This window comes from Antedon mediterranea, chromosome 4 (genome assembly GCF_964355755.1).
Source record: "Antedon mediterranea chromosome 4, ecAntMedi1.1, whole genome shotgun sequence".
Taxonomy (NCBI): Eukaryota; Metazoa; Echinodermata; class Crinoidea; order Comatulida; family Antedonidae; genus Antedon; species Antedon mediterranea.
Genome location: NC_092673.1, coordinates 26,030,905 through 26,056,248, shown reverse-complemented (window position 1 = coordinate 26,056,248; position 25,344 = coordinate 26,030,905). Strand labels below are relative to the sequence as shown.

Here is a 25,344-nt window from a genome sequence, read left to right as displayed (position 1 = left end):
GGACGCTATAATTATTAGAATCGTCTTATTTTTTACATTTTTAACCGTTTAAAGACAAAAAAAGTTATCGCAATAGGACCATATAGTATTATTTTTACATTAAATATAGTTTGTGATCTTAAATTAGATCTAAAAAACGTAGGGAATGGGGCTTTAAACTTGAGGACCAGAATAATACATTTAACATTTTATTAAACTTTAATAACCTTTAATATAGATGATATAAGTTTATTTGGTGATGCACTTGGTAGTATCCTTGCAAGGAATGATGGGAATCAAATTATACTTAATATTAGTCTTGTCATTTTATAAGCATATGACCTGAAATAGTGCACTCTAAAAGTAAAATAATCTTGGAAAGTCAATCTTGCAGAAAAAATATCATATTAGTTTGTAATAACCTTTAGATTATAATTCAAACATACTGTAATATTAATATTGTGCAGCTCTTGTAACAGTGGGTTGAAAAAGAATTAAAATTATATTTATTTCCTTCAAGCGTATACCTAAAATTGCCTATTGCTTATTGCCTATACAAATTATAGATACACTACTGAGAATCCGCTTGTATATATTAAGCAATATTTAGAAAGTTAAAAATAATAACCCATTTACTTTAATCAATTACTTTACTTTAATCAATTTTTTTTATTTATTTAATTTGCCATTACTCGATTTCTTTCTAAAGATTTAGAGTAAAAGAATTTCCAAGAAATAACTAATTCACCGTTAAAATTACCAATGCATCAATTTGCATTAAACCTGGTTTGAGAAATTAAGGCTTGAATTTATTATATTTATCAAAACATTTCTATAATCTCGGAAAATTAAATTCATTTAGCAAAAAAAAACTTTAGGTACTCACATGATGTAGAGAATTGTATATTTTCCCAATAATACTTGATATTTCCATTATTATCATAAAATATGAGGTGAAATTTGTTCAGGCTTGTTTTTGTTTTTTAAACATACTGAGTTTTAAAACTAATATTTTAGAGTATTGTCAACTTTCGGTACCATTTCTGTACACAGTTTCTGAGTGGTTTCATTTTGATTGTTATCTGCTTATGTCGTTATGTACAAGAATACCAGATACACATTTTGACAGTATTGGTTTGTGGTTTTTGAAATTGACTTCGGTAGTGAATAATCTTAAATCTAAAATAATATTTGAATAATATTACAGATGAATAAAATATTTGTAACCATTATTTTTTTTTCCTTGAATCACCAATTTCTACTTCCTAATTTCTAAAAAGTATTAGTTATATTTTTGTCATAGCAACTAAAGAAAGCAAAACAACTCGGAAATTTGATTGTGTTTATGTTGTGAATGTATTTAAACTCTTTATTTTCAATAAAAATAGAGAAAGATGAAACCTTGTTTTAGTATAGTTTAGTAAAAATATGAGAAAGAAATTTGTTGAAAACTGGTAGTTACTAAAATAGTAGTTTTATTTTGTTTAATGTTTTACTAAAACATACACTGTACTCCAAAGAACAGAACGAAAAAGAGAGAAACGAAACAAGAAAGTCCTTTTGAACCAATTAAAAGTACATTTACAATCACAATGGAAAAAATAAATTTAATTTTAGTACTTTTTGCGTTTTATTATGTGCGATTTACATTATTCTGAAAATTTTGTCAATAAAAAAAATAATTAGGTTTTACATAAATATTTGCTTGACTCTTGAATACTTAATTTATGGAAGGTTTTTATACAATTTATTTCTGTAGTGTTTTATTTACATTTGTTGATGACGTCGTCTGCAAGTGAGCTCATGAATACATATTAAGTAAAGCGCAAGAAACATGAGCTGTTTATGTAACATCAACTATACATCAATTTGACAAATTGTTTACTTTATAGCAAAAAGAATAATAATGAAGCAAAATATAATATTATTATAGGACTGGTCATAAATCAAAAGAGACAAGATACAATGAAATATTAACAATGGGGATTATAAACAATATAATGATATTGGTCATCTATTAACACGCAGTGTATCATTTTATCCATCTTATCTAAAATATTTATTAGAAAATTGATTTGCTATTTTATATTTCGCATGAGGCGTGTGAATGTTATTTTTGAAAGATGATCTTATACTACAGTATAAACACATTTTTATTACCCAAACAAGTTACTAAACAGGTTTGCTAAATAGTTTTGCTAAACAGGTTTGCTAAATAGGATTGCTAAACTGGATTGCTAAAAAAGTTTGCTAAACAAGTTTGCTAAACTCAGGTTTGCTAAACAAGTTTGCTAAACTCAGGTTTGCTAAACTCAGGTTTGCAAAACAGGTTGCTAAACTCAGGTTTGCTAAACAAATTTGCTAAACAGGTTTGATAAACAAGTTTGCTAAACTCAGGTTTGATAAACAAGATTGCAAATAAATCTGCTAAACAGGTTTGCTAAAAGTTTGTTCAATAGGTTTGGTGAAACAATGCTAGATGAACATTTTGTAGTAATATTTTTCATTTAAAGAATGTTAAAGCAGGAATTTATATCAAGTTTTTGTGAGTGTCTTCTAAGTGAATGAAAATGAAAATTTATGTTTTCAATCTTTATTGAAGGGACTAACAAAATATGTTATTAACTGTAAATAACTCTAGGCTCCTGTAAATTTATATTCTAAAAAAAAAATGTATCCATAAAAGAAAAATAGGCTGTCAAATGCCTCTTGGGAACTTTTGTGAAAAAGTAGAAAAAGATGAATAAATAAATGTATAATAAAAATCATTTAGTTATATATTCTGAACACCCGCCAGTCTGAATAGCATATGAATGATAGAAGGTGATTGTTGATGTTAATTATTAATGTGATATATATGTAGTTTTATGGTTACAACTTATTTGATTGGTTGATACTAAATAAACTTTCAACCAATAATAGGCAAGCTACACAGATCTGATACATCGTCTAAAAAGAATCAAATTGGATTGTCATTATTAAAATGTAAAATTATAAGATCTTTTGCTTCACAAATGTTTTTTGTCTTTTAGTTAGAGTTGGTCCAACTTAAATAAAGGTCATATTTATTTACAATCAACTTTGATCATTGAAGTTGCACTTTTTTTTTTACAGAATCTACTTTTACCGTTTGAAAATGTGTTAAAGAGATTCTGATTGCTATATAATGATCAACTTAGTATTATTGATTTGTTTATAATTACTGTTATACTTTGAAAGTCTTCCTTTCGGTGTCAAACTCAATTGGCCGCAGTAAACGCATCATCTTCCTGGTAATGGTTAAAATGATATTTTGGTCGCGTTTCTAATAAATTTAATTACTTTCATATATTCTCTTGTGTCTCATTTCTGGACAATGGATATTTTAATAGGTGTGAAATAAATTGGTATAAACCTGTCATCAGTAATATATTCTGAATTTGTAATGAATCTGCAGTCAAAATTGCATTTTAAAATAGTTTGCCATGAATCAAAATTAGTACTTATAAGTATTGGAGTGTAAGTTCAATTGATATAAGGTAGATTTTATTAGACCTACCTGCTTAAAAACAGGACAATTTTTAGTAAGCAGCGCAAAAAAACAGTTAAAAACACCCATTCAATGCGGTGTTAGAACGTCATTTAACCGGTTATTGCTAGGCAAACTTTTAGCTGCAACACAAAATATAACAGTTATTTGATTGACAGCTGCTGACCTTGAGTCAACTAATACTCCAGTAACGTTTCAGTTAACTGCCGGGACCAATTGCATTTTGGGTAATTTTGAATGATTGTTCTCATTGACCACCCACTGATATAAACGGTTATTGTGCAGAAATGCAGTCAATATAAAAATTACATTTTCAATCTATTTTTAAATAAATGGTTTATTTAGTGCTATGCAGCAGAAACAGCTCAGTTCCAGGTACAAGTTTTCTTGGTAAATTTAGAGTTATCCACTCCTCCTATTGTTTCATAATGGTTTATTTATAACCAGAAATCAATGGACTTTCTTTCCTTGTTCAGGTTGGTAATTGATAAATCGCAGTGACTAAGCCTGGTGTGTGAGAGAAAATTATTTTAATGAACTTGGGAAAAGAATATATAATTGTTATTCAATGCATGGGATTTTTTAGTCTGAATTCGTCTCTGAATTCAAATTTAATTTCGACATCTACTGTTGTCATACATATAGAGTAAATATCGAATCTCATCATTTTTATATGTACTGTACTTCAAACAAAATAATTGCCTAAATAGAGGTCAAATATAACGATTGAAAGTGGTGCGTTAAATAGCGATAACAATGCTAATATACAATTCCTGGTAATTCAAGTAACTGAAGTCATGAAAATGGATTTTGAACTAAACTGAAGTATTATGAACTTTACTTAAGTGTGAAATATGACTTGAATCCATTAACACAGTGTAACATTGTACAACTCAGAGGCGCCGGTGAACTCGTTAAAGTAATTGACAAATTAGCATAAATGACATCATACCCTTTGTCTTTACATTATTCTCTATCTCAAATCTTGCCAACGGCGCGTGTGATTGTTTAATATGTGCATTTTATCAACCTTTACTGGTTATACTCTATCATCCTGGTAAGAGTTGACATGGTAAGATAATTAATACAATATTTAATGATTAAAAGCACTATCCCAAAGTCATGCTCATGGCACTATCTATGGTTATACATAATGTATACATATTGTATTCACTTGCCTAGTTTTGTTTGAAATTAGTTCAAATACAATTATTGGGATCATGATTTCATATGAGACATTACAATCCATATAATAAGAAATCAATTTTGCCAATTCAAATAAAAAACGATCAAAGACAGTAGGTAATAGAATGAAAAACTTTAGTTGGTTATTTAGTGAAACTAATGTTGAAAATTGTTTTAAATAAATTGAAAAGAAAGGAAGGAAGAAATAAATAAAATGAATAGAAAGAAAAAACATGACCAATCGATATAAATAATCAATTTAATCAACTAGACTTTATATAGCACCAGTAATCATAGTAATGTCTTTATTATGTGTCCATCCCTCTTTCCCCAGGAATTTGTGATCCATGTTCCAAACTATGTTTATGCTCTATGTTTTTTCATGCAACAAAAACGTTACATTATTATTATTATTACAGTAGGCTCAATACCTGAAAATGATTTACTAGCATCAAATCTAAGTGGAACATAGAAATACATTATTTATACAATGGTTAATGGTATTAAATCTCTAAGTGCAAAAATGTGCGCTGTATAAACAAGTTCGCATTGTAAATGAAATTGCTTTATCCCAGATATTTGCAACAACATTGTTTGATGTATAACATTCTAACATATTTTTTTCAGGACTTCTATTTAGAGTGTGTTTCGTAACAAAAACAGATGTTATTCTAACTATGAAAATAGTATTTATTATGTCATTCAAACGTTCAAATTCGCACAGTTTGGCTTATACCAGAAATATTGCACTGTGTATGTGCTGCTTTTGAACCATGATTCAATATAATTTGCTGATTTCAAAATCTACTTCTTTTCATTACATTTGATTTATTTTGAATATCAGTGATGTAGCCAATAGAAATGAAGTGGTCCGGTTTTTGCAAGAAAAGAAAACAATCTCTGTTCAAGCCACTGGGTTGTCAAAAGGCCTCTGTGAAAAAGTTGAAACCTTACCAACTTTACTAGTGGCTACAGCCCTGAATATACATTAAACAATACAATACATGAATAAAAGAACGTCCAAGTAGAGTTATCCGCATGTACTGCTGTATTTAATTTTTTTATCAAATTTTTCTTCAGATTCCAGCCAATATGCACATTATGTATTTAATTCGTTTGATACTGATCACAATGGATCAATCACATTTGAGGTAAGTATTATACAATTTTTGTTTGTAAAAGAAAAAATATATAATATTATATAAACACTATTATATATAGAGGATCTTACAAGAAGAAATGTTTTGTCACCAGGATCCAATAAATAATCACCATAATCAAATTAAGCATTGATTATTATAATAGCTGTATAAAAAAAAGGGGTGGGACCCAACAAAGTGCCCTTTAATATAGGTTCTCTGGAAGAGTTCCCCTTGAATAGGGATTTGTCATATATTTCCCCCTAATAGTTTTCCTCTGGTGGATCAGTGTTACAGTTCAATTATGAAAACTTAATTTAAACACAGTGTTTATCTTTTTCCATTGTAAAAGTGGAGAAACTAATTGTGTAACTGTATTAACTAGTTCTATGCAACACATGTAGTGAGATAAACCCATTGACTTCCAGTCAATTTGACTATTTATGCTTTATATTAGTTTTTATCAGAAAAATAATTTTTTGGTCATAGTGTGACATTAAAATAACATATTTAAAAAAAATGTAAACAAATAATTTTTCTGGGTGACAATATATCTATTTACCAATATATAGGTAAAAGAAATGAATAAAGAAATTAACAATTACAATATTTATAAAAAAAAAATAAATGTATAACTTGCTCACAAAATTTCTTATATTAACTCACAGTGTAAACTTTGTTCCGAGTAGCCTTCTATTACTTGGTCAATTTATGTAATAGTCTACGATTTTAATGAAGCAAACTTCAAACCGTTGCGGAATCTGATAATTAAGTCCTGTTTAAACATGTTTGTACGGCATATACAAACCCATTTAGCTCAACGTTGGAACAGCTGTGATTTTAATGGTCAAGATTGGTTTGACCGGTAACCACTTAAATATAACTTTAAAAAATAGTTAGTTAATGGACTTATTTACCCTGTTGAATAATAAGTGTATTACATAAAGTTTGTAAAAATGTCCTATATCCATTCCATCTTTCCAATGCTACTACGATAGTAAAAAATTGAATTTTACTACCATAGTCAAATTAAATTTTTTTTCCAATTTTGTTTGTGTTTTTTTTTTTTGTCAATTTAATTATCTAAATTTTGATTGGAAAAAAATTGAAATAAAAATTTGTATTGATATCGACAATATAAGTATGAATATTATACAGATATTGACTGCTTAGAGGTTAAATATAAGATTTGACATCCCCTCGGGAATGATATTAAGTTCGAGGGAATATATATTTCCCGAAGCGCCAGCCGAGGGAAATATATATTCCCCGAGAACTTAATATCATTCCCGAGGGGATGTCAAATCTTATATTTAACCGATATAAAAGGCAATATCTGTTATATTATATAGCCAAGAACAAGTCTGCTGGTGGGTTGAGTGAAGCTAGGCTAGGCCTCCTAATAGTATTTGTATTGTATTTAAACAAGCCTGCCTAGACACCTTACCTTGCGAAGAATAATATACAGATAATTACTAATTAATGATTCCTTGGCAATAAAATATTCACTTAGGCCTAGGTCGTTTAAATTAACAGGAGAATTTCCATCAATAAGCCTATTAATAATAATATTATAATCAGGTAGGCCGAATAAACAATTCGTCTTCTTCTCTTCGAGGAGCCGAATCACCGGATGTTCAGCGCGTACTAGTTACTAGGTTACTACCGTGAATATTGACCAATCACAAACGGTGTTTCATCACATTTAGGGTGAACTAATAACAAATGAGGGCGCTATGTATGCATAGCTTAAATAGTTTAGAAGATTAATTTTTTCAAGCAAGTTCCGTGGCGCAGCGGTTGAAGCGTTGTCTTGTGATGGAGTGACAATCGCATCGCAAGTTCAAGACCCAGTAGATGACTTTTGTTTATTTATCGGCAAACGCGAGTGTTGCACACGAAAATTACACAGTCAATATCATCGTACTCGAGAATTTATATGATTAATGACAGGGGACACGATAATTACGCGAAAATTACACAGTCAATATCATCGTTCTCGAGGATATATACGATTTACGATCCTCGCAGCGGTAGTCATGTGATGCAGTTTCAACCAATCACGTTCGCGTATTTACATAGGTTATGTAATATACTGTAATAGTGTTTGTTAGAAGTTGAATCTAGAGCAGAGCTTCAAACCATCATGTTCCAGTTTGACACACGACAACTTTCAATATAGATTTGCTTACATTGGCCTTGTTTCTTTTTTTACTTTTGTTTTTAATAGAAATTATGTAAAATAAATGCAGTTAAAATTATGCCTACAGAATGCAGAACAACAAGGAAGGGTAATGGAATTACAGCAAAAATTGAATTTTTCATTGTCAATCATTGACGTTCAATATAGATTTGCTTATATTGTATTTTGATAATACTATCCTAATAGGAATTCTTTTGAGGCAAATTATGCCCTAACATCTATTTTAATTAGGCAAATTATGCCCTAACATCTATTTTAATTATTGTACTTACATGAACACTCTTATACCTGGCCCTCCTACAGTGGGAAATATGCATATAATAATTTACCCTGTATATGTAGCCCTTTACACATGTAAAGCTCTGTCTATACTATCAAACTAGTTTGACAAAGAACATGTGAAGTACCCAAATATGATAGTGATATGCCTAAAATATGGTAATGATATGACATCATCATGTCCATATGAGCACTTCACATTGTTGTGTCACATAATGTTTGATAGTGTAGACAGAGCTTAATAGTGGGGACATTAAAACTGTAATGTTTAATTTTTGACAGAAAAATGAAAAATGAGGATATACAAAATTAATAGGTGTATTTTAATAACTCATGGTCATTTATTAAATGTTTATAGACATATGATAGATGAATGATAGATTCTTTTATGCAATGTTCATCTGTCATGTAATTACCATATCAACAAACATTTATATAAATGAAATCATGCTAAAAATTTATATATCATTAATATTTAATAAATAATAAAACATAGGCCTTCAATCAAAGATTGTAATAATGAACATTTGCATGATCTTTTATGGTATATGTCATTGCAGTATACTCAATCATCGTTCAATAAAAGGTATACATGCTTCTGCCGGGATACTCCCATATTTTAGACTTGTCTCCTGGCCTAATGTCATGCTCCCAGTTTTCCACATTTTCTCCTGGATAACAAAGATAACTAATCAATGACCAAAAGGGAAAGAGATTCCCCTCACATAGATGCGCTTGCACGTCACACACTCCACTCCTTTACCTCTTCCTGGTCTCGATAATAAAGAGAGGGCGATGTTGACCTACACAATAAATACCAACTCCCATTTTTTAAACTGAAGATGTTGGCATGTATGAGAAGGGACTGTGTGGACCACACCAAGGTAACCCAGCCCCTATTCATTTACTTTTAGTGTTAGCAACAACCAACACCATTAGTACCATTAAGAATAAAGTTGTTCTTATATATACACTTGTAACTTCTTGTTTTTCATACATAAAGTAAAATTTTAGCATATGAAACGATAAATCATTTTTCAATATCTTTCAGGAATTGACCATATGTTGTTTAAAAAAACAAATTGGATACATTGTACCTCATAAATTACATTAATTCTGTTTTTGCTGTAAAATGCATAACTATATTTAAATAATATACTGCACCTCAATTTCATATCATTTTATCCAGAAACTGGAAAAATTTTAAATAGCTGGTTAAACTTTGTTCTCAAGATAATTGTTAACCAGATGTTGCAGATATATTTTTATCCGATCTGTCATTTGTTTCTGAATTATATTTATGTATAAAATATTTATGGAAAACAACACAAATATTATATTTTTTTCCTCAACATCTTTGACCTAACGAGAACCGACCTAAATTCAAAATACTAATTGTGTGAAAAGTGTATTTTCACAATTAACCTATTATTGCAACAATATATTTAAAATAAAGCATTTAAATCATAACTTGGCATTTCTTACCATAGGTAATAGTAAAGTCTGTGGGTTGATTGCTTTAAAGATTTTCAATTAAGCCATTCTTTGAATGAGGTTTTTAATTGACTGCTCATAAACTTTATCAATGGTACATATGACGTGTCATTTACCTTTCTACTCGGTCATTCTATGAATGCTTGTAGTGTCTTATGCAAACTATTGATCAAAGTGTCTAGCCAAATTTCATCCTCGGTCAGTTACAAAAGTATTGATGTGCTTGTGACAATGTACATTTGTTTAATATATTTTAAAATTTTACATCCAATACAGGTTCTCCTTGGATTGATGAAAGAGCCCCAATATATTCATCTTGAAATAATGATCTTAATAGTATAAAGTACAAATTCTGTCATAGTAGGGCAAAACATCTGACCAATTACTCAACACCCTGATGCAAAGCTATTCCACAGTAGTTACAAAACATTTGCAATAATGAAATTGTTTTGAGATACATATTTTGCATGGGTCCTAAGTCAAATTCATAGAAATTGTGTCATTAATTACCTTGAAGATTAGGACATGAGGACTCAGCTTGTTTGTCCATTCGACGTCATAGCTGATAACTCTTCATTTATATATGCCATCAAAATGTAATTTACACCTTTGCACATCCTCTCAGAATGATTTTCGAGGGATTTCGTGTACATTTGAGAAATCTGGGAGATGCATTAAAAAATATAATTCTAAACAATTCTTTGGGTGCATCCTGGACGTGAGAGATCTGAATTTGAATGTTCACCATCTCAACGTGTCTTGATGACCTTTAAAGGTACTATTAAAAGCAAGTACATTTAAATTATAATTTTCTAGAAGGTGCAACAAAGATTTAGCAAGATTTCTTTTTGAATTAAAAATTTCTATTTGAAATTATTTAAGATAGATTTATATTGAAGTATGATTAATTTTCACACATATTCCATTAGAATCTTCTAAATATTTCCTCTATTATAACACCATGGAGGTAAAAAATACCTCCATAATAACACTACAACATGCCAACTTCACACCCTAAGCCTAGATGATGTATAATATATTTCATTTCATTTTTCTCAAGAAATTTAATCTAATGGTTAACATTCATATCTAGACTTTGCAACAAATTATTTCAATATATAATACAAATTTAAAGCAATCATTACCTTTGCATCTAAAGATACTTTGGGCCCTTTCTACTTAAGAAAGGAAAGGTAAGATAATGCAGTTTTTTGTACCATTTTTTGGAAAATGATATTTCACATTTCACATCTAACACAATGCAAACCATGCATATACCTGTTTTGATTCTCAGATCCTTGTTTTTTCCACCATTAATGTAAAATGAATTATCATTAAAACTTTTTGTAAGTAATATTTTAGAATTCAACTAGGCTATATATCAATATCATCATCATTCTTTGTCCTCATTTCTTTTTCATTTTTTTTATTTGTGTGTATGTAATTCCAATGATTGAAACGATACATAATTTCTTTCTAAATTATTCATCGCTTCAGATGATGATGACAGTTTAATGATTTTGAAGTTGTCTCTGTGAGATTGATATTTCTTTGTGAATACATTAAAGTTAACTCGGAATTAATTAAATTAGATTTTTCAAGTTTAAAGTTGCTACAATATAAATAACAGATATATAACAGTTCCAAAATGTTGTACAATTAGATAAACTTTTACCTGTTTTCAAAGTGATACAACAGTACCCATAATCATGAAGAAGAGCCAAAAGAAAATTAGTAATCCCATGTTTGATTCTTCATCCACAATCAGTACCACCCCAATTTCTCCACCTACTTAATCTAGGATCTGCCCCATTTAAAGCTATGTCTACACTATCAAGTATTTTTGTGACAAAAAAATGTGATGTGCCCATATATGGACATGATGTTGTTATGATATTTAAGCCTATCAATTTGGGCACATCACATTTTTGTTCAAACTTTTTTCAAAGATACTGTGGACAGACTCTTTTCTTCATCTTTAGACTACATTCACACTTGATATGGTTCTATTTTTATACACTACTATTGTGTACCAATTTTTCATGATTCTTTATCTGTCCTCTGGATCAGAATCTCAGTTTGAATGTAAAGTAGCATTAATTTGAGTTTATCTGTCATCAGGAAGGAACTGCTACCTATATCTTACAGTGACGCATAATTCTATACAGTATACAATTTGGACAATTAAAGTGGTCCTATGCCAAAGAACTATCAGCTTTTTGATTAAAGTACATTCTCAGTCTAGTCATGAGTTGAATGTACTGTAGAATGCAATTTATACCTGTAGATGTAAATAGTGTGATAATTTATTTACCCAAAAGTCAGTATGAAATGTACACTCGGCCAAATGGATGAATCAACTACTATTAGTATTGATGAATCGTGATGCAACCAACTTCTTATATTACACTATCTGAGTTTATAGATTTAGTTTTACTCAGAATTGAGCCACAGCCACTCTGTTTATATGAATTATTTAAAGATGTATTATTTCCCAAAACATGAAAAATAAAGATCACTAAAATCAAACTTTGAATACGGCATTTTGTAATTTTAATAAAAGGTGTTCACTTCGACAGAAAATGAATACAGATAGTGAATTAACTTATAAAAAGACAACGGTTAGAAAACAAAAGTAATGTTTGTGATATTAAAATTCAACTAGTTGACTGTGTAATTATATATCAATTGTTTCAGTGTCACTTTTTTTAATGTTCTAAATAATTAATTGTGACAAAATTGAGGACCATCAAATTCTAGAAATCTAGACAAATCTAACATTTATTTGTTCTTTACTGAATTTTATTTTATTAATGATGTTTGATCTATTTCATGCGAATAATATCTAAATAAATTACCCATTCAACAGGAAAGACTTAATAAAGGCATACTAATCCATAACATTTAAACCTATTGAAGGGATAATCCATTTAATTTCAGCCAACTTCGGCAATATTAGATTCGTTACTCTACTGGGGATTGTTTACGTGATTGTCTAAACCAGCGAGGGATTTGTTCTCAAGTATATTTGCAAAATTGGGTTTGTTCTCTCTTTCTGATTCGTTTTATGTCATCCAATAGCTTACAAAGTATAATTTATTGACGAGATAAAATTCTGAACATGATACATACTGTAGTAGTAATATGAATACAGTACTACAACCATGTCGGTTACATTTTAAAATTACAAAGTCGCAAGATATTGATTGTTTATAGGTAATTCATTCATAGTATCTCTGTCACCTATGATGATACTTTAGCCTACTTTTATTGCCTTAATCTTTGGATGAAATGTTTAGCTGTTGGATGTAGACATCAGATTCAGATTTAATTTTATTTGCCAATTTAAAATGGAAATACTGTAGTATGAGTGAGTACATTTTCAACATTAAATTCTAAAATGCATATTAATAAAATTATTAATAAAATTATTACTATATAAAAAATTCAAACTTGAGTTATATTATTTTAAAACAATCAATATTTAAAAACAGACATGAAATAGCAGAAATACAATAGTTTGAAAGCAACATAAAAGAACATAACAAAATACTTATAAACATTACTTTATGCTGTTTCCAATAATTATTAAAAATGTTCTGTTTGTGTGCACATCATGCTCACTCACTTTCAGTCTTAAGGTGGAATTATAAATCTTATTTATATAATTAAATTCCACATTTTTTTCCACCCCAATCTTAAAAGTTAAATATTGTAAATTAATATTGTCAGTTTATAATGTGAACCAATAATTTAATATAAAATATATCTTATATTTGTTCACAGGTAGAAAAAAATCTCTAAAACAGTGATAAACTGAAAAAACATTTTTTGTTTAAATTGTTTTATGTAATTGTATATGCATGTGCAACACAGATCAAATGAATATGACGTTGTTATGTATAAAAGTTTTCTCTTTAAATAAAGCATATAATAATTGATTATTTAATATACACAGCCCAGGATCTCCAAAGCAATACTTTTTAAATATATATAATATTATATCATTTGTAGGACAAGCACACTGTTGAAATATTGTTGCGGTGTAGTTATCTGTTAATTCAATCTTTTGAATTACATTATGCGCACTTGCTTATCCATCTTGATTGGATAATGTTTCAGGAACCCAGGTTAATTTAAAATGATGAGATATAGATAAACAAGAACTTTGTGATGGCCTGTGTATCATATTCTCATTATTATGCAGTATACGTTGCTGTATACTTCAGTAGGTCCTTCACATATCTCCTGTTCTACATTATATGACTTGGGTAGTAAACTTAAATTGAATTTATACATAATTGGACGAAATATTTTATACTGAACTCACAGCCTGCTGTTTATATTGTGTTGACAAAAAACTCGTTTTATCGAATGAGAAGCTGGATATGGTTGTTAGTAAAGGAAGGTTTGTGATAAACTGCTAAATTCCGAGAAAAAGAGAATCAAAGTAAGATTGAGAATATCTTGACATTTCCTGTCTTCTGCAGTAAATGTCAAGTCGACATTCTCAACCTTACATTACTAGTGTTTCTTTGCCATGTAAACAATACTGTTATTTAAATGAACTTAATAACTGAAAAATCATGAATTGGTATATTTATAAAATGAATTAATGTAAAAAGCTTTTAACTCGCTCAGAGGTATTTTCACACATTGCATAATGGGTACTAGGTTGTCAAAATTCGCAAGAACCCTATTATAGTTATAGAGTACAACCATGCAACTACAAAATGTGATGATTACTTTGTACATATCACATCATCCTAAGATCATGTAATGGGTCCTGGGTCAACACACATCATCCTAAGATCATGTAATGGGTCCTGGGTCAACACACATCATCCTAAGATCATGTAATGGGTCCTGGGTCAACACACATCATCCTAAGATCATGTAATGGGTCCTGGGTCAACACACATCATCCTAAGATCATGTAATGGGTCCTGGGTCAACACACATCATCCTAAGATCATGTAATGGGTCCTGGGTCAACACACATCATCCTAAGATCATGTAATGGGTCCTGGGTCAACACACATCATCCTAAGATCATTTAATGGGTCCTGGGTCAACACACATCATCCAGTGTGAATATCTTGTTTATGTTTTTGTTTTGCAGGAGTTCATATCAGGGCTGTCAATACTCTCCCGAGGTACTGTGGTGGAAAAATTAAATTGGGCTTTCATGCTGTATGACATCAATGGAGATGGATCAATAACGAAAGAAGTATGTAACACTATTTTGATACGCTTTTAAATGTTGATATGTTATTGTAATTTATCAGATCACTCAAAGCATTGGGGTCAAATGTTGCAGTCAAATAAGTGCTGTAGTCAAACACGTTCTGCAGTCAAATAAGTTCTGCGGTCAAAAAAGTGCTGCAGTCAATTAAGGCGTGCAGTCAAATAAGTGCTGCAGTCAAATAAGGCGTGCAGTCAAATAAGTATTGGCAGTCAAATAAGTTTTGCAGTCAAATAAGTATTGCAGTCAAATAAGTGCTGTAGTCAAATAAGTGCTACAGTCAAATAGCAGTCAAATAAGGCGTGCAGTCAAATAAGGCATGCAGTCAAATAAGGGCTGCAGTCAAATAAGGCGTGCAGTCAAATAAGTATTGTAGTCAAATAAGTATTGTAGTCAAATAAGTATTGCAGTCAAATAAGTGATGTAGTCAAATAAGTGCTACAGTCAAATAAGTGCTACAGTCAAATAAGGCGTGCAGCCAAATAAGGCGTGCAGTAAAATAAGGTTTGCAGTAAAATAAGTGCTGTAGTCAAATAAGTGCTGCAGTCAAATAAGTGCTGCAGTCAAATAAGGCGTGCAGTCAAATAAGTATTGCAGTCAAATAAGTATTGCAGTCAAATAAGTGCTGTAGTCAAATAAGGCGTGCAGTCAAATAAGGCGTGCAGTCAAATAAGGCGTGCAGTCAAATAAGGCGTGCAGTCAAATAAGTGCTGCAGTCAAATAAGTGCTGCAGTCAAATAAGTGCTGCAGTCAAATAATTCGTGCAGTCAAATAAGGCATACAGTCAAATAAGTATTGCAGTCAAATAAGTGCTACAGTCAAATAAGGCGTGTAGTCAAATAAGGCGTGCAGTCAAATAAGTGCTGCAATCAAATAAGTGCTGCAATCAAATAACTACTGCAGTCAAGTATAGCAATCATAAGAGCTAATGATGAGTACAGTCAACTGCAAACTGTTGTTGGTGGTTGATTATCAGTGTTGTATCATCTTTATTTGTCTTCCTGTTATAATAGTCTCTTCTTCCTCAACAACTCTGAGTGCTGCTTTTGTTCTATAACCACCTGCTTAAAGCTCAACCGGAAATAACAGAATAATTATTCAAAATCTTGCATAATCGATCACATGGTTGCTATGATAAATTTTAAAATTTTACAAGTTAAAACACAATCACTTCATAAAAATGTTCTGTTAAATAATTTATGACTATGTGACTTACTTTACCAAGACACCACCATAGACTTACTGCAACAGTGCAATGGTTTCAATGTCTTTGTTCTTGTATTATTGCTACACTTGGTACACAAAGATTTAACAGATATTCAAAATATTTCAAGATTTTTATTCATGCATATGGTTTGGTCTCTAGTTAGAATTACCACCTATATTGTTTGTTCATCAAGCCACTTAAAAGTGGTCCCCAATTTAAAGTAATCTTTAATTTTAAAGTTCTGTAACAAGACTTGTGCCATGTCGAGACAACAGAATGAAAATTCTGCCTTCTTATATGGTAGTTGTTACCATGTAATTAATTCTCTAATTTATATATGTTTTTATTTTGTGCTTAGGAGATGCTGGACATTGTCACTTCCATCTATGACATGATGGGCAAGTACTCACAGCCAAGCGTTGATGAGTTATCTCCAAAAGATCATGTGGATAAAGTATTCCGAGTAAGTCTGGATTAGATAAACATAATGTTGAATATTCATGAAGTAATCTGAATAAATATATCGTTTAATGTACCTAAAAATAGTTGGATCAACATTCAGATTGACATACTTAAAAATAGAACAGAACGATTTTCCAAAAATATCTTTCCCGATGAACAGACAACAAACATATAACATTCGTAAGTAGGCCTACTGGAAGAATTTGTTCATCAGGTTTTTAATTGAAAGTTTGATAACTTTTTGAACATGAAATCAGATTTTCCCATTCTAACTACTGAGGACGATCAAAGCATATTGATCGAAAAGTTGAGAAACTCAACAGTTCTTTTCACTGGTGTACTGCAAACTTTATATCAATTTTAGATTTCGATATATATTAATCTGAATTTTATATTGTTTGAAGATTTGCATAACATATATTTTTTAGTAACTTCTTTTCCAAATGACAATACCACAAATAGCATATACTGTGAATTAAGATGTTTTTTATTGAAATATTTTAATAGAAAAAAAAAAAGAAAACTTTCTATACGCAATTCCAATTATACTTTTTAATTTATGAGTGATACTTGTGATGTTTGATTGTCAATTTCTTCATACACAGCTGATTTTCAATTATAAGGTGCTCATCTCTGATCATCCATTAACTCTCATGTTTACAACATTAAAACATGTTCATGATACTTTGTCATAGCATCTGAAATCTGTAAACATCTACGAACATCCTTGGAAAAAATCCTCGCTTTCATGTTCAAATTATTATTTTAATAATTCATATGTTTTCACAATTTCATGGTGATGGAATTATTCTTATAAATAATGGAAAAAATCTGTTTGCATGTTATGAAATTAATTGACAATTAGTATTTTCATCAAGCGTTACCTTGACGTCAGCATTTCTTTTTCAATTACGTCCCTTGAGCGGTTTTATTGAAGAAAACGTACACATGTTGATTTGGTTTGCGTGCCGTCCGTAATGAAGAAAGCCAATTGATATGACTGAGAAGAAGTATTTTGATTATTCAACAAAATTTACATTCATTACAATTTATGATCATAAATATATATATATTTTTTTTTTCGGCCATGCCATTGATTCATTGTCCCCACCCGCTTTATTACAAAATGTTTTAAACACAATTTTTATAACAAGTTGTAAAAAAACATTTATAAAATGTTTCATAATCATAAAAGTTATCATTTTTATTAAATCTTCAAAAGCATCATTGACATAAAATTAGTTCTAGTTTTAATCATATTTTTTATCCCAGGGAGGAGTGTGAATTTCGCTGATTATCGAGACTCTTTTCATTTTATATAATTCTTTGTTTGCCTTCATTTCTGAATAGATTATATGTCTGATAGACTTTTAATTGATATCAGTAGTAACCTTTCAAATGTGTGTAAAAACTCCACCTCTCATGGTGGTTACAAAAAGTCAAAGATACAAACTTTGCTTTCACGGCACGTATGGAAACCTATTAATTATGGTCACGCTCAGCTTGCGTACATCACAATCCGTCAGCCGGATACAGACCTTCAAGTATAGATTGAACGTACCTGGTAACAGTAATGTTAACGCTGTGAGGTGACCATTGCCCCAAGCGATGCAGCTGGTCAATTTGTTTATTGACCAAGTAAAGACTTGTGTTTTTTTACTGTTGATTGAGGAAATAGTTGTAAGTAACTTTAATCCTGACTATGAACTGGGAATCATTCATTTCTTTTTGCCATACAAAACTTATGCCCTTTATAAAATTATAGATAGGAATTGAATCTTCTTATTAACGATCTTGGTATGAACGGAATACAAATAAAAATGTATTAATACCTGAATCAGGATCTTTTGAGGAAGAATTTTGTAAAAAAAAAAAATTTAACATATATGTGTTGCATATTACATTAATAATCCTATAAATAACTTAGATACTGTAAGACTTACCAATTTAAACACTTTAAACTGTCGTCCACATGTCTCGTCATGTTGTATTTTTGTTAGGGTCCCTAATGATCAGCTTCGGCTGGATGGACCACCCTAATGAAAATTTAATATTGTTGAAATAAATAAGAAAACAGTTATAATTGATTTTATGTGGAGTGACACAGGGGTCAAGACAGGCGCGCCGCTGTGAACCATAGCTACACAATTGGCACTTGCTCAAAAGTCAGTCTCCTATACTATGATTCACCACTCTGAAGCCAAGTGTATCTTTCGAAAGCGTGGGGTTACCCACCCCCCCCCCCCCCCCCCCACCCCCGTGACATACTGGCTTATCTTAGCCTCTGATGTGGAAAGAAAAATAAATGTGTTTGGTAGCATTTACGTTTAAATATCCTAATAATCAATAATCAATTATATTAATCTTTGTTACAGAAATTGGACTTAAATCGAGATGGAGTTGTGACTATTGATGAGTTCCTAGAGTCATGTAGACAGGTATGATTATAAAAAATAGTAATAAAGATGTTAATGTTCATGTTATATACATGCAAGATTGATTGCGTTTCATTATTCACAGTGAGTGCAGTTTTTATTCGGAGACATGTGGGAAATACAAAGGTTTTGATTATTATATTTCAACGATTTTAATAAAGTGAAGTAATAATTATTGTGAATCTGTCTTTAAATTTAAATTACCCAAGGTAGTGTGAAGTATCTATAATTATTTTTGTGTGTAGTTATATGCACCATACAGATTGTGCTAGAATTTTAAAGCAAGAAATTATGTATGATCTTGGTGGAATAATTTCTTCATTATATAACAACAACAAGATCTTTTTTGGTCTAGTGATTAAGGCATTCTGTAAGCTTACAGGTCGATTCAAATTGTTCCTAACCTTCCTGTCGCCTTCGCTCGTCTTCTAAAAATCTCCTTTCCATTCCGACTTTTAACTCTAAAACGTATGGCCTAAGCACCTTTACTTCTGCTGCCTCTCGCTTATGGAATGACATACCCGCCTCTATTAGATCATGTTCTTCTACTATCGCCTTTAAATCTGCCTTGAAAACTTTTTTTTCTTTCAAATTGAGCTCTCTCATACACCGCGCCTTTGATCAATTACTGCTGGAATTGGTGCATTTTATTTATTTATTTATTTTATTTTATTTTATGTCTTTAGGCAATGTGGCCAAGGATTACCAATAGTGAATTAATCACTGTCCTATCAGATAGGTGGTAATCCCCCTGATACAGGGGCTATTGTGTGAACCAGTTCACCGGGGTAACCCCCTACTCTTTTTTGAATAATGAACTGGGTTCTTTAAAGTACACACAGGTTATAACTGTGTACACTGGACCTACGGTTTATAGTCCTTATCCGAGAAGACTTGTTCCACCACCAGAACTAGGAGCGAGTCGGCCTCGAACCCTTGCCGATGTTGTTTTACAAATTCGTATTAGTATTAACCTAAAATCTTTGAAATAAATTTTTTTTTCAGGATGAAACGATTTCACTATCAATGCAAGTGTTTGACACCATACTGTGACGTTTAGACTCCAGTGAGGACGAGCGGAAACGATTGGACAATTCTACTAAAATACCAGTGCTGCTCTCGTCACTGGGATAGACTAACTCATTCATATGATAATATTTCATCTGTTTTTTTAACACTAAACTTTAAAACACACAAAACTTTGAATTCATTTAGTATATAATATTTACCTTAAAGTGTTGTTGCAGTTTTGAAAAATCTAATAGAATTTGGATGCTATAAAGATATCGAGCATAAAATGTTATGTATAAAAGCTCGCGTCAACTCAAATGTTACTAAAAAGGATGTAAACTTCAGTTGCTGCAGCAACAAACTTAAGAGACTTTCGCCCCATTAAGTTTATAATGGATATTGTTGCAGAATGAATTCTACAGTGTACAGAATGTCGGCTTCGATTTTAATTCTAAGCCTCCTCCAATCAGTTGTCTCGCAAAGGTATGATTTGGTATTGTTCGCAGTGTATAACCCGATAGGTCTGAACTACGGAAAGGTTAGTAAAATCTACATCTATTCTACACTGGAGTGAAGGTTGATACGGACTGTACCAAATAAGCATATACAACACTCATAACGTGCATCAATGATTTGATCAAATCACCAACCTGTAAAATTGATCTGCAAACCAGAGTTTTGTCCTCCTGATGGTGATCATCACTATTACCGTTCCTAGATTGTACACGTCGTTATGTTGCAAATGAAAATGTACCTCATGTATGATACAAACCTATGACTCTGTAGGTCTGAACATATCCTAGGTGTTGGATTAAGCCAAAATAACTAACTCCAGAACAGAAAACTATTCAGCACAGCATCTATGGCAAGTTACTGGGCCTTAATTATAGAGTTTTATTCAATATTAACCTGAACGTCACCTGTAACTCAAACCGCAGAGTACTGTTTATACACTTGTCGCTTCTGAACAATTTTTTAATCCTTGAAAAGGAAAACAGGATTTGGAAAAGCCAACAAAAAGATGTTTTAGAAAAACAAGTCTGTTTTTAAACTAATCCCTCTGAAAGGTGAATACAAGAAACACTCACGAGCAAGTCCCTTACAGCGCAACAGATTATATAGTGTCATTACAAAGGCTTAAATTTCGGAAAATTTATATTTTGATGATCGTTACGACAAAATATATTCCTTTACAAGATTATTAGTCTGCCGTTTGGGGATGAAATACTTCACTTTTAATCAAAATATTTGAAAGATATACAACTTAATTTTTTCATAAGGTGATAATTTTTACAAGGAGGTTTTGTATGTAATAATAATAATAATATTATTATTAATAAAAACATTTTTTATTGTTGAAACCAACATAGGTGAACATAAAATTTGGTTTCCTAATGCTTATAGATAAACAACTCATGTACATGTAGGATAACATATTATTTTTAGATTTTTTGAAGCCTGCAAAAATCATGGCATACATGAATGCATACCCTGAACTTGGTTGTCTTTAAAATAATTTTACATTTCAGAAAGGAAAAAACTACATAATTCTTATATATACTAATTATGTGTTTAATAGTAACCACATAGATATTTATCTAAAAATACATTCATTTTTTGCTACTTTTGCGGTATCTTGGGGGTCACGATACATGACATTAGACCTGTGTTTCTTCTTTTAGGATTTTCTTATTTCCAAGAACAGTGTAATAATACATTCTTTCACGTTGTTAGATGTGCAATGAAATAAAAAATGTTAATACTTCAATTATACAAAACTACAGATTTTAATAACTTGTAAATTAAAGAAGAGTGTTCAGTAATTAAATCTTATTGTTTACAAATTTGGTAAGCCAGTTTTCAATTTCACGGTAATTGGTTATGTTAGAACATTTTTTCCCCTCAAAATATTGCTATTGAAATAAGTAATAATTATAATTTAATAGCTTGACATGTTTTTTTTTCTTGTTTTTTTTGATGTAGCGTTTTTATAGGAATGGTTTTATTTAAATTTACAAAAATTAGTTTTTAATAGAAACTTTCTAATCAACTCAATTCTAATGCTAGTATTATCAGATAAGATTTTAATAGTATATAGGGTACAGTTCATTGCAGTTGTGTTTATATAAAATTATAAGATTAGATTCTGCAAAGTATGAAATCATATAAAGTCGATATGTGTGCAGTAATTTGTGTTTATAACCAGATTTAACCAGGTTGATCTGTGTACAATAACTAACTTAAACCAGGTTGATCTGTGGGCAATAACTTGTGTTTATAACCAGGTTTAACCAGATTTATCTGTGTACAATAACTTAAACCAGAAGTTGATCTGTGCACAATAACTTGTGTTTATAACTAGGTTTATTAACCAGATTGATCTATGTATGGTAACTAGTGTTATAACCAAGTTTAACAGGTTGATCTGTGTATAATAACTTCCACTTATGAATGGGTTTAACCAGGTTAATCCGTGTATAATAACTTGTGTTTTAGGTTGATCTGTGTACAATAATTTGCGCTTATAACTAGGTTTATTAACCAGGTTGATTTGTGTATGACAACTAGTGTTTATAACCAAGTTTAACAGGTTGATCCGTTTACAATTTAGTTGTGTTTATAGCCAAGTTTACTAACCAGGTTGATCTGTTTACAATACCTTTGTTTTGTTACTAAATCTTATTCTCATTTCTAAGTTAACAACATTTCCTTAATTCATTAACCCACATGGAAATTTCTTAACAAACTTGAGTATACCAAATTGGCAATTGAAGTTAATAGGTATTCATATATAAGAGATATAGATCCTTTGATCTATTTGCTTTTAGTTTCAATTCATGTATTATACAATTTCAGTTCTTCTAATATCGTATTCTCAATTGATTTGCGTCATTCCTTTTAAGTTGTATTAATTATATTTGTATAGGTAGTTATTTTTAGATGTTCTTAGAAGTTTCAGACAAATTTTCCATTTTGTTTTCATGAATTAATCAAACTTACATTTGTTTCTGAATTTAAGAGGTTTAGAATACAGGGGTTGTTTTGAGGAGAAGATGAAGCATTTAATGATGACCATGAGTTAACATACTTAAGTAAAGTGTGTTTAAAATACTTAAGTGAAATGTCGAGGATATTTCTCAAACCAGTTATTTTTTTGGTGGAATTGACTACATCATCAATTCAATTCAACTTTATTTAACCACAGTGTCCCCTTGAAAAAATAATTAAAACAATTTTTTTAATGCCACGTATATAATATAGTATTCACTTGAAATTGAAAAAAAAAAATATTTACCTGAAAAAAAAACCAGTTCAACTGTCTGTTTAAATTTAACCATTTGTTTTCTTTTTTTTTTCTACAGTATTAAAACAGCAAAATTATTTTGTTATTCTTAATTTTTTTATGGTTTTCTTGGAGAAAATACGTCTTTAAAATAAAGTTAAGATGATATTTTTTTCTGCTAAGCAAAAAACTGCAGTAATTTAGACCACAGCCTGTTGCTTCTTGGACCCACTGATCTTGTCTTGTGTGTGAAAATGAAATTTATAAAGAGAATTTGGAAGTTTTATCATAATTAAAATGTGTTAAGGTTTGAATGAATGCAGTGAAGAAGTTTATAAATAAAAAAATTGCATCTGTGTGTATGATACATTATACATGTAATACTGTATGTGTACATACAAAACATAGTATTATAATATATGATGTATATAAACCTATAAAATATATTACGATATGTATACCATCTTTTACATACTTTAATCAATTGCAATATTGGTATTTAAAATATGCATTTGTAAATATTGTTCTGTATATAATAGTAAAATTAGGTACATTTATTTATCTATTTTGCCATTTTTAAAGAATTTATTATAAATAATATGGTTATGGTATATTATAATGGCAAATAATACTGAGAAAATAAGTGATTTTTTTACCAAAATATATTACTAAAAAAATACATTCTGTAGGCCTACCATTGTATATATGGCAGATCCACTTTGCTGTAGCCCCTGCAGTAATCGGGTATAGGGTTGACATATTGATACTATAATTCAATAGAACAATATATGGCTACTCTATAACGTCATATTTAATTACACTGCAAATTCCAACACTGTTTACTAACATTTAATGCTATATATTCTTGACATAACAAAAACACAGACAGGATTTAATAGTATGGGCTCGTATTACCGTCGAATTTGGCTTTTGTTTTGGCAACATCGTAGAGTTAATTATCAAAATTCTCTGCGGATTTCAACGTAATATACCAAAGTTCGTTTTCATTAATACGATGACAAGCTGATGAAATTGAGTGCTTAAATAAGGCAGTGCATGCGAGCGGCTTGGTACAGTGTAAGTTACTATTTCAGATGTTTGATGAATATTAACTGCTTGTAAGCACTAACCATATATAGTGTGTCATGCTTAACACTTAGAAATAATATGCACACGAGAAACATTCAAATATTGATATAATGGTAAACTTAGTACACGCACGTACAATTTGTGTCGGTGATTGCCACTGACGAAAGTAAAAACTAGGTGTGTGGGGCGTTCATTTCACTACAGACATGTAAAATTAGCTATGCCTTATTTCAATTTTTTTGTATAAATTGAAATTTATTGAGTTGTTATTCATAAATTATTCTTTGAATTGATTATGCGATATCGAGACGCCTGCAATTACAGACCACTTCTTGTGACCCATAATACGTTATAGTGCATTCTATGCCTGTGAAGAAAAATTTTAGAAAGACTTTTCATTTTTTTCTATTGGTGGAGATTTTTCTAGTAGGGTTTTTACGATAGTTAAATAAAACTGTTAGTAGTTTTGGTTGCTCCCTACTATTATGTCTTTAGTAGAAATATTCATTGAACCCTTTTTTCTTTATAAATGAAATTAGGCCTATATTATGAATATTTTTAGAAAGACATGACGATCAAATTGATATTGATTAGCAGCGGTTTTAGTAAGAATTTATTATATAAGGTTATAAAAAAAATAATACAGTTTGTATTTTTACACTGGTATCGGAATTGTAAATAGTTTTTTGTGCATTGTCAATAAATGTATATACGAAATCAAATGTGGAGTGGTTATTTTGGTTTGTTTTAAATCTTGTTTATTTCAACAACTAATATTTTGAGTTTTACCATTTTCTTATCTTA

General features: G+C 30.3%; 1 protein-coding gene across 7 annotated transcripts in view; it reads left to right on the top strand.

The window, feature by feature from the left end:
* The window catches only part of LOC140047055 (Kv channel-interacting protein 4-like), a 146,587-nt gene extending 121,336 nt beyond the window's left edge, over window positions 1-25,251 (top strand). For all 7 annotated transcript variants that reach the window (XM_072091854.1, XM_072091855.1, XM_072091856.1 and 4 more), the window contains 5 exons: window positions 5,774-5,844; window positions 14,931-15,038; window positions 16,619-16,723; window positions 19,098-19,160; window positions 20,163-25,251. In XM_072091854.1, coding sequence (XP_071947955.1) covers window positions 5,774-5,844; window positions 14,931-15,038; window positions 16,619-16,723; window positions 19,098-19,160; window positions 20,163-20,210 — 395 coding nt within the window. In that variant the 3' untranslated portion in view covers window positions 20,211-25,251. The remainder of the gene's footprint in view (window positions 1-5,773; window positions 5,845-14,930; window positions 15,039-16,618; window positions 16,724-19,097; window positions 19,161-20,162) is intronic.
* Window positions 25,252-25,344: the final 93 nt, after the last annotated feature.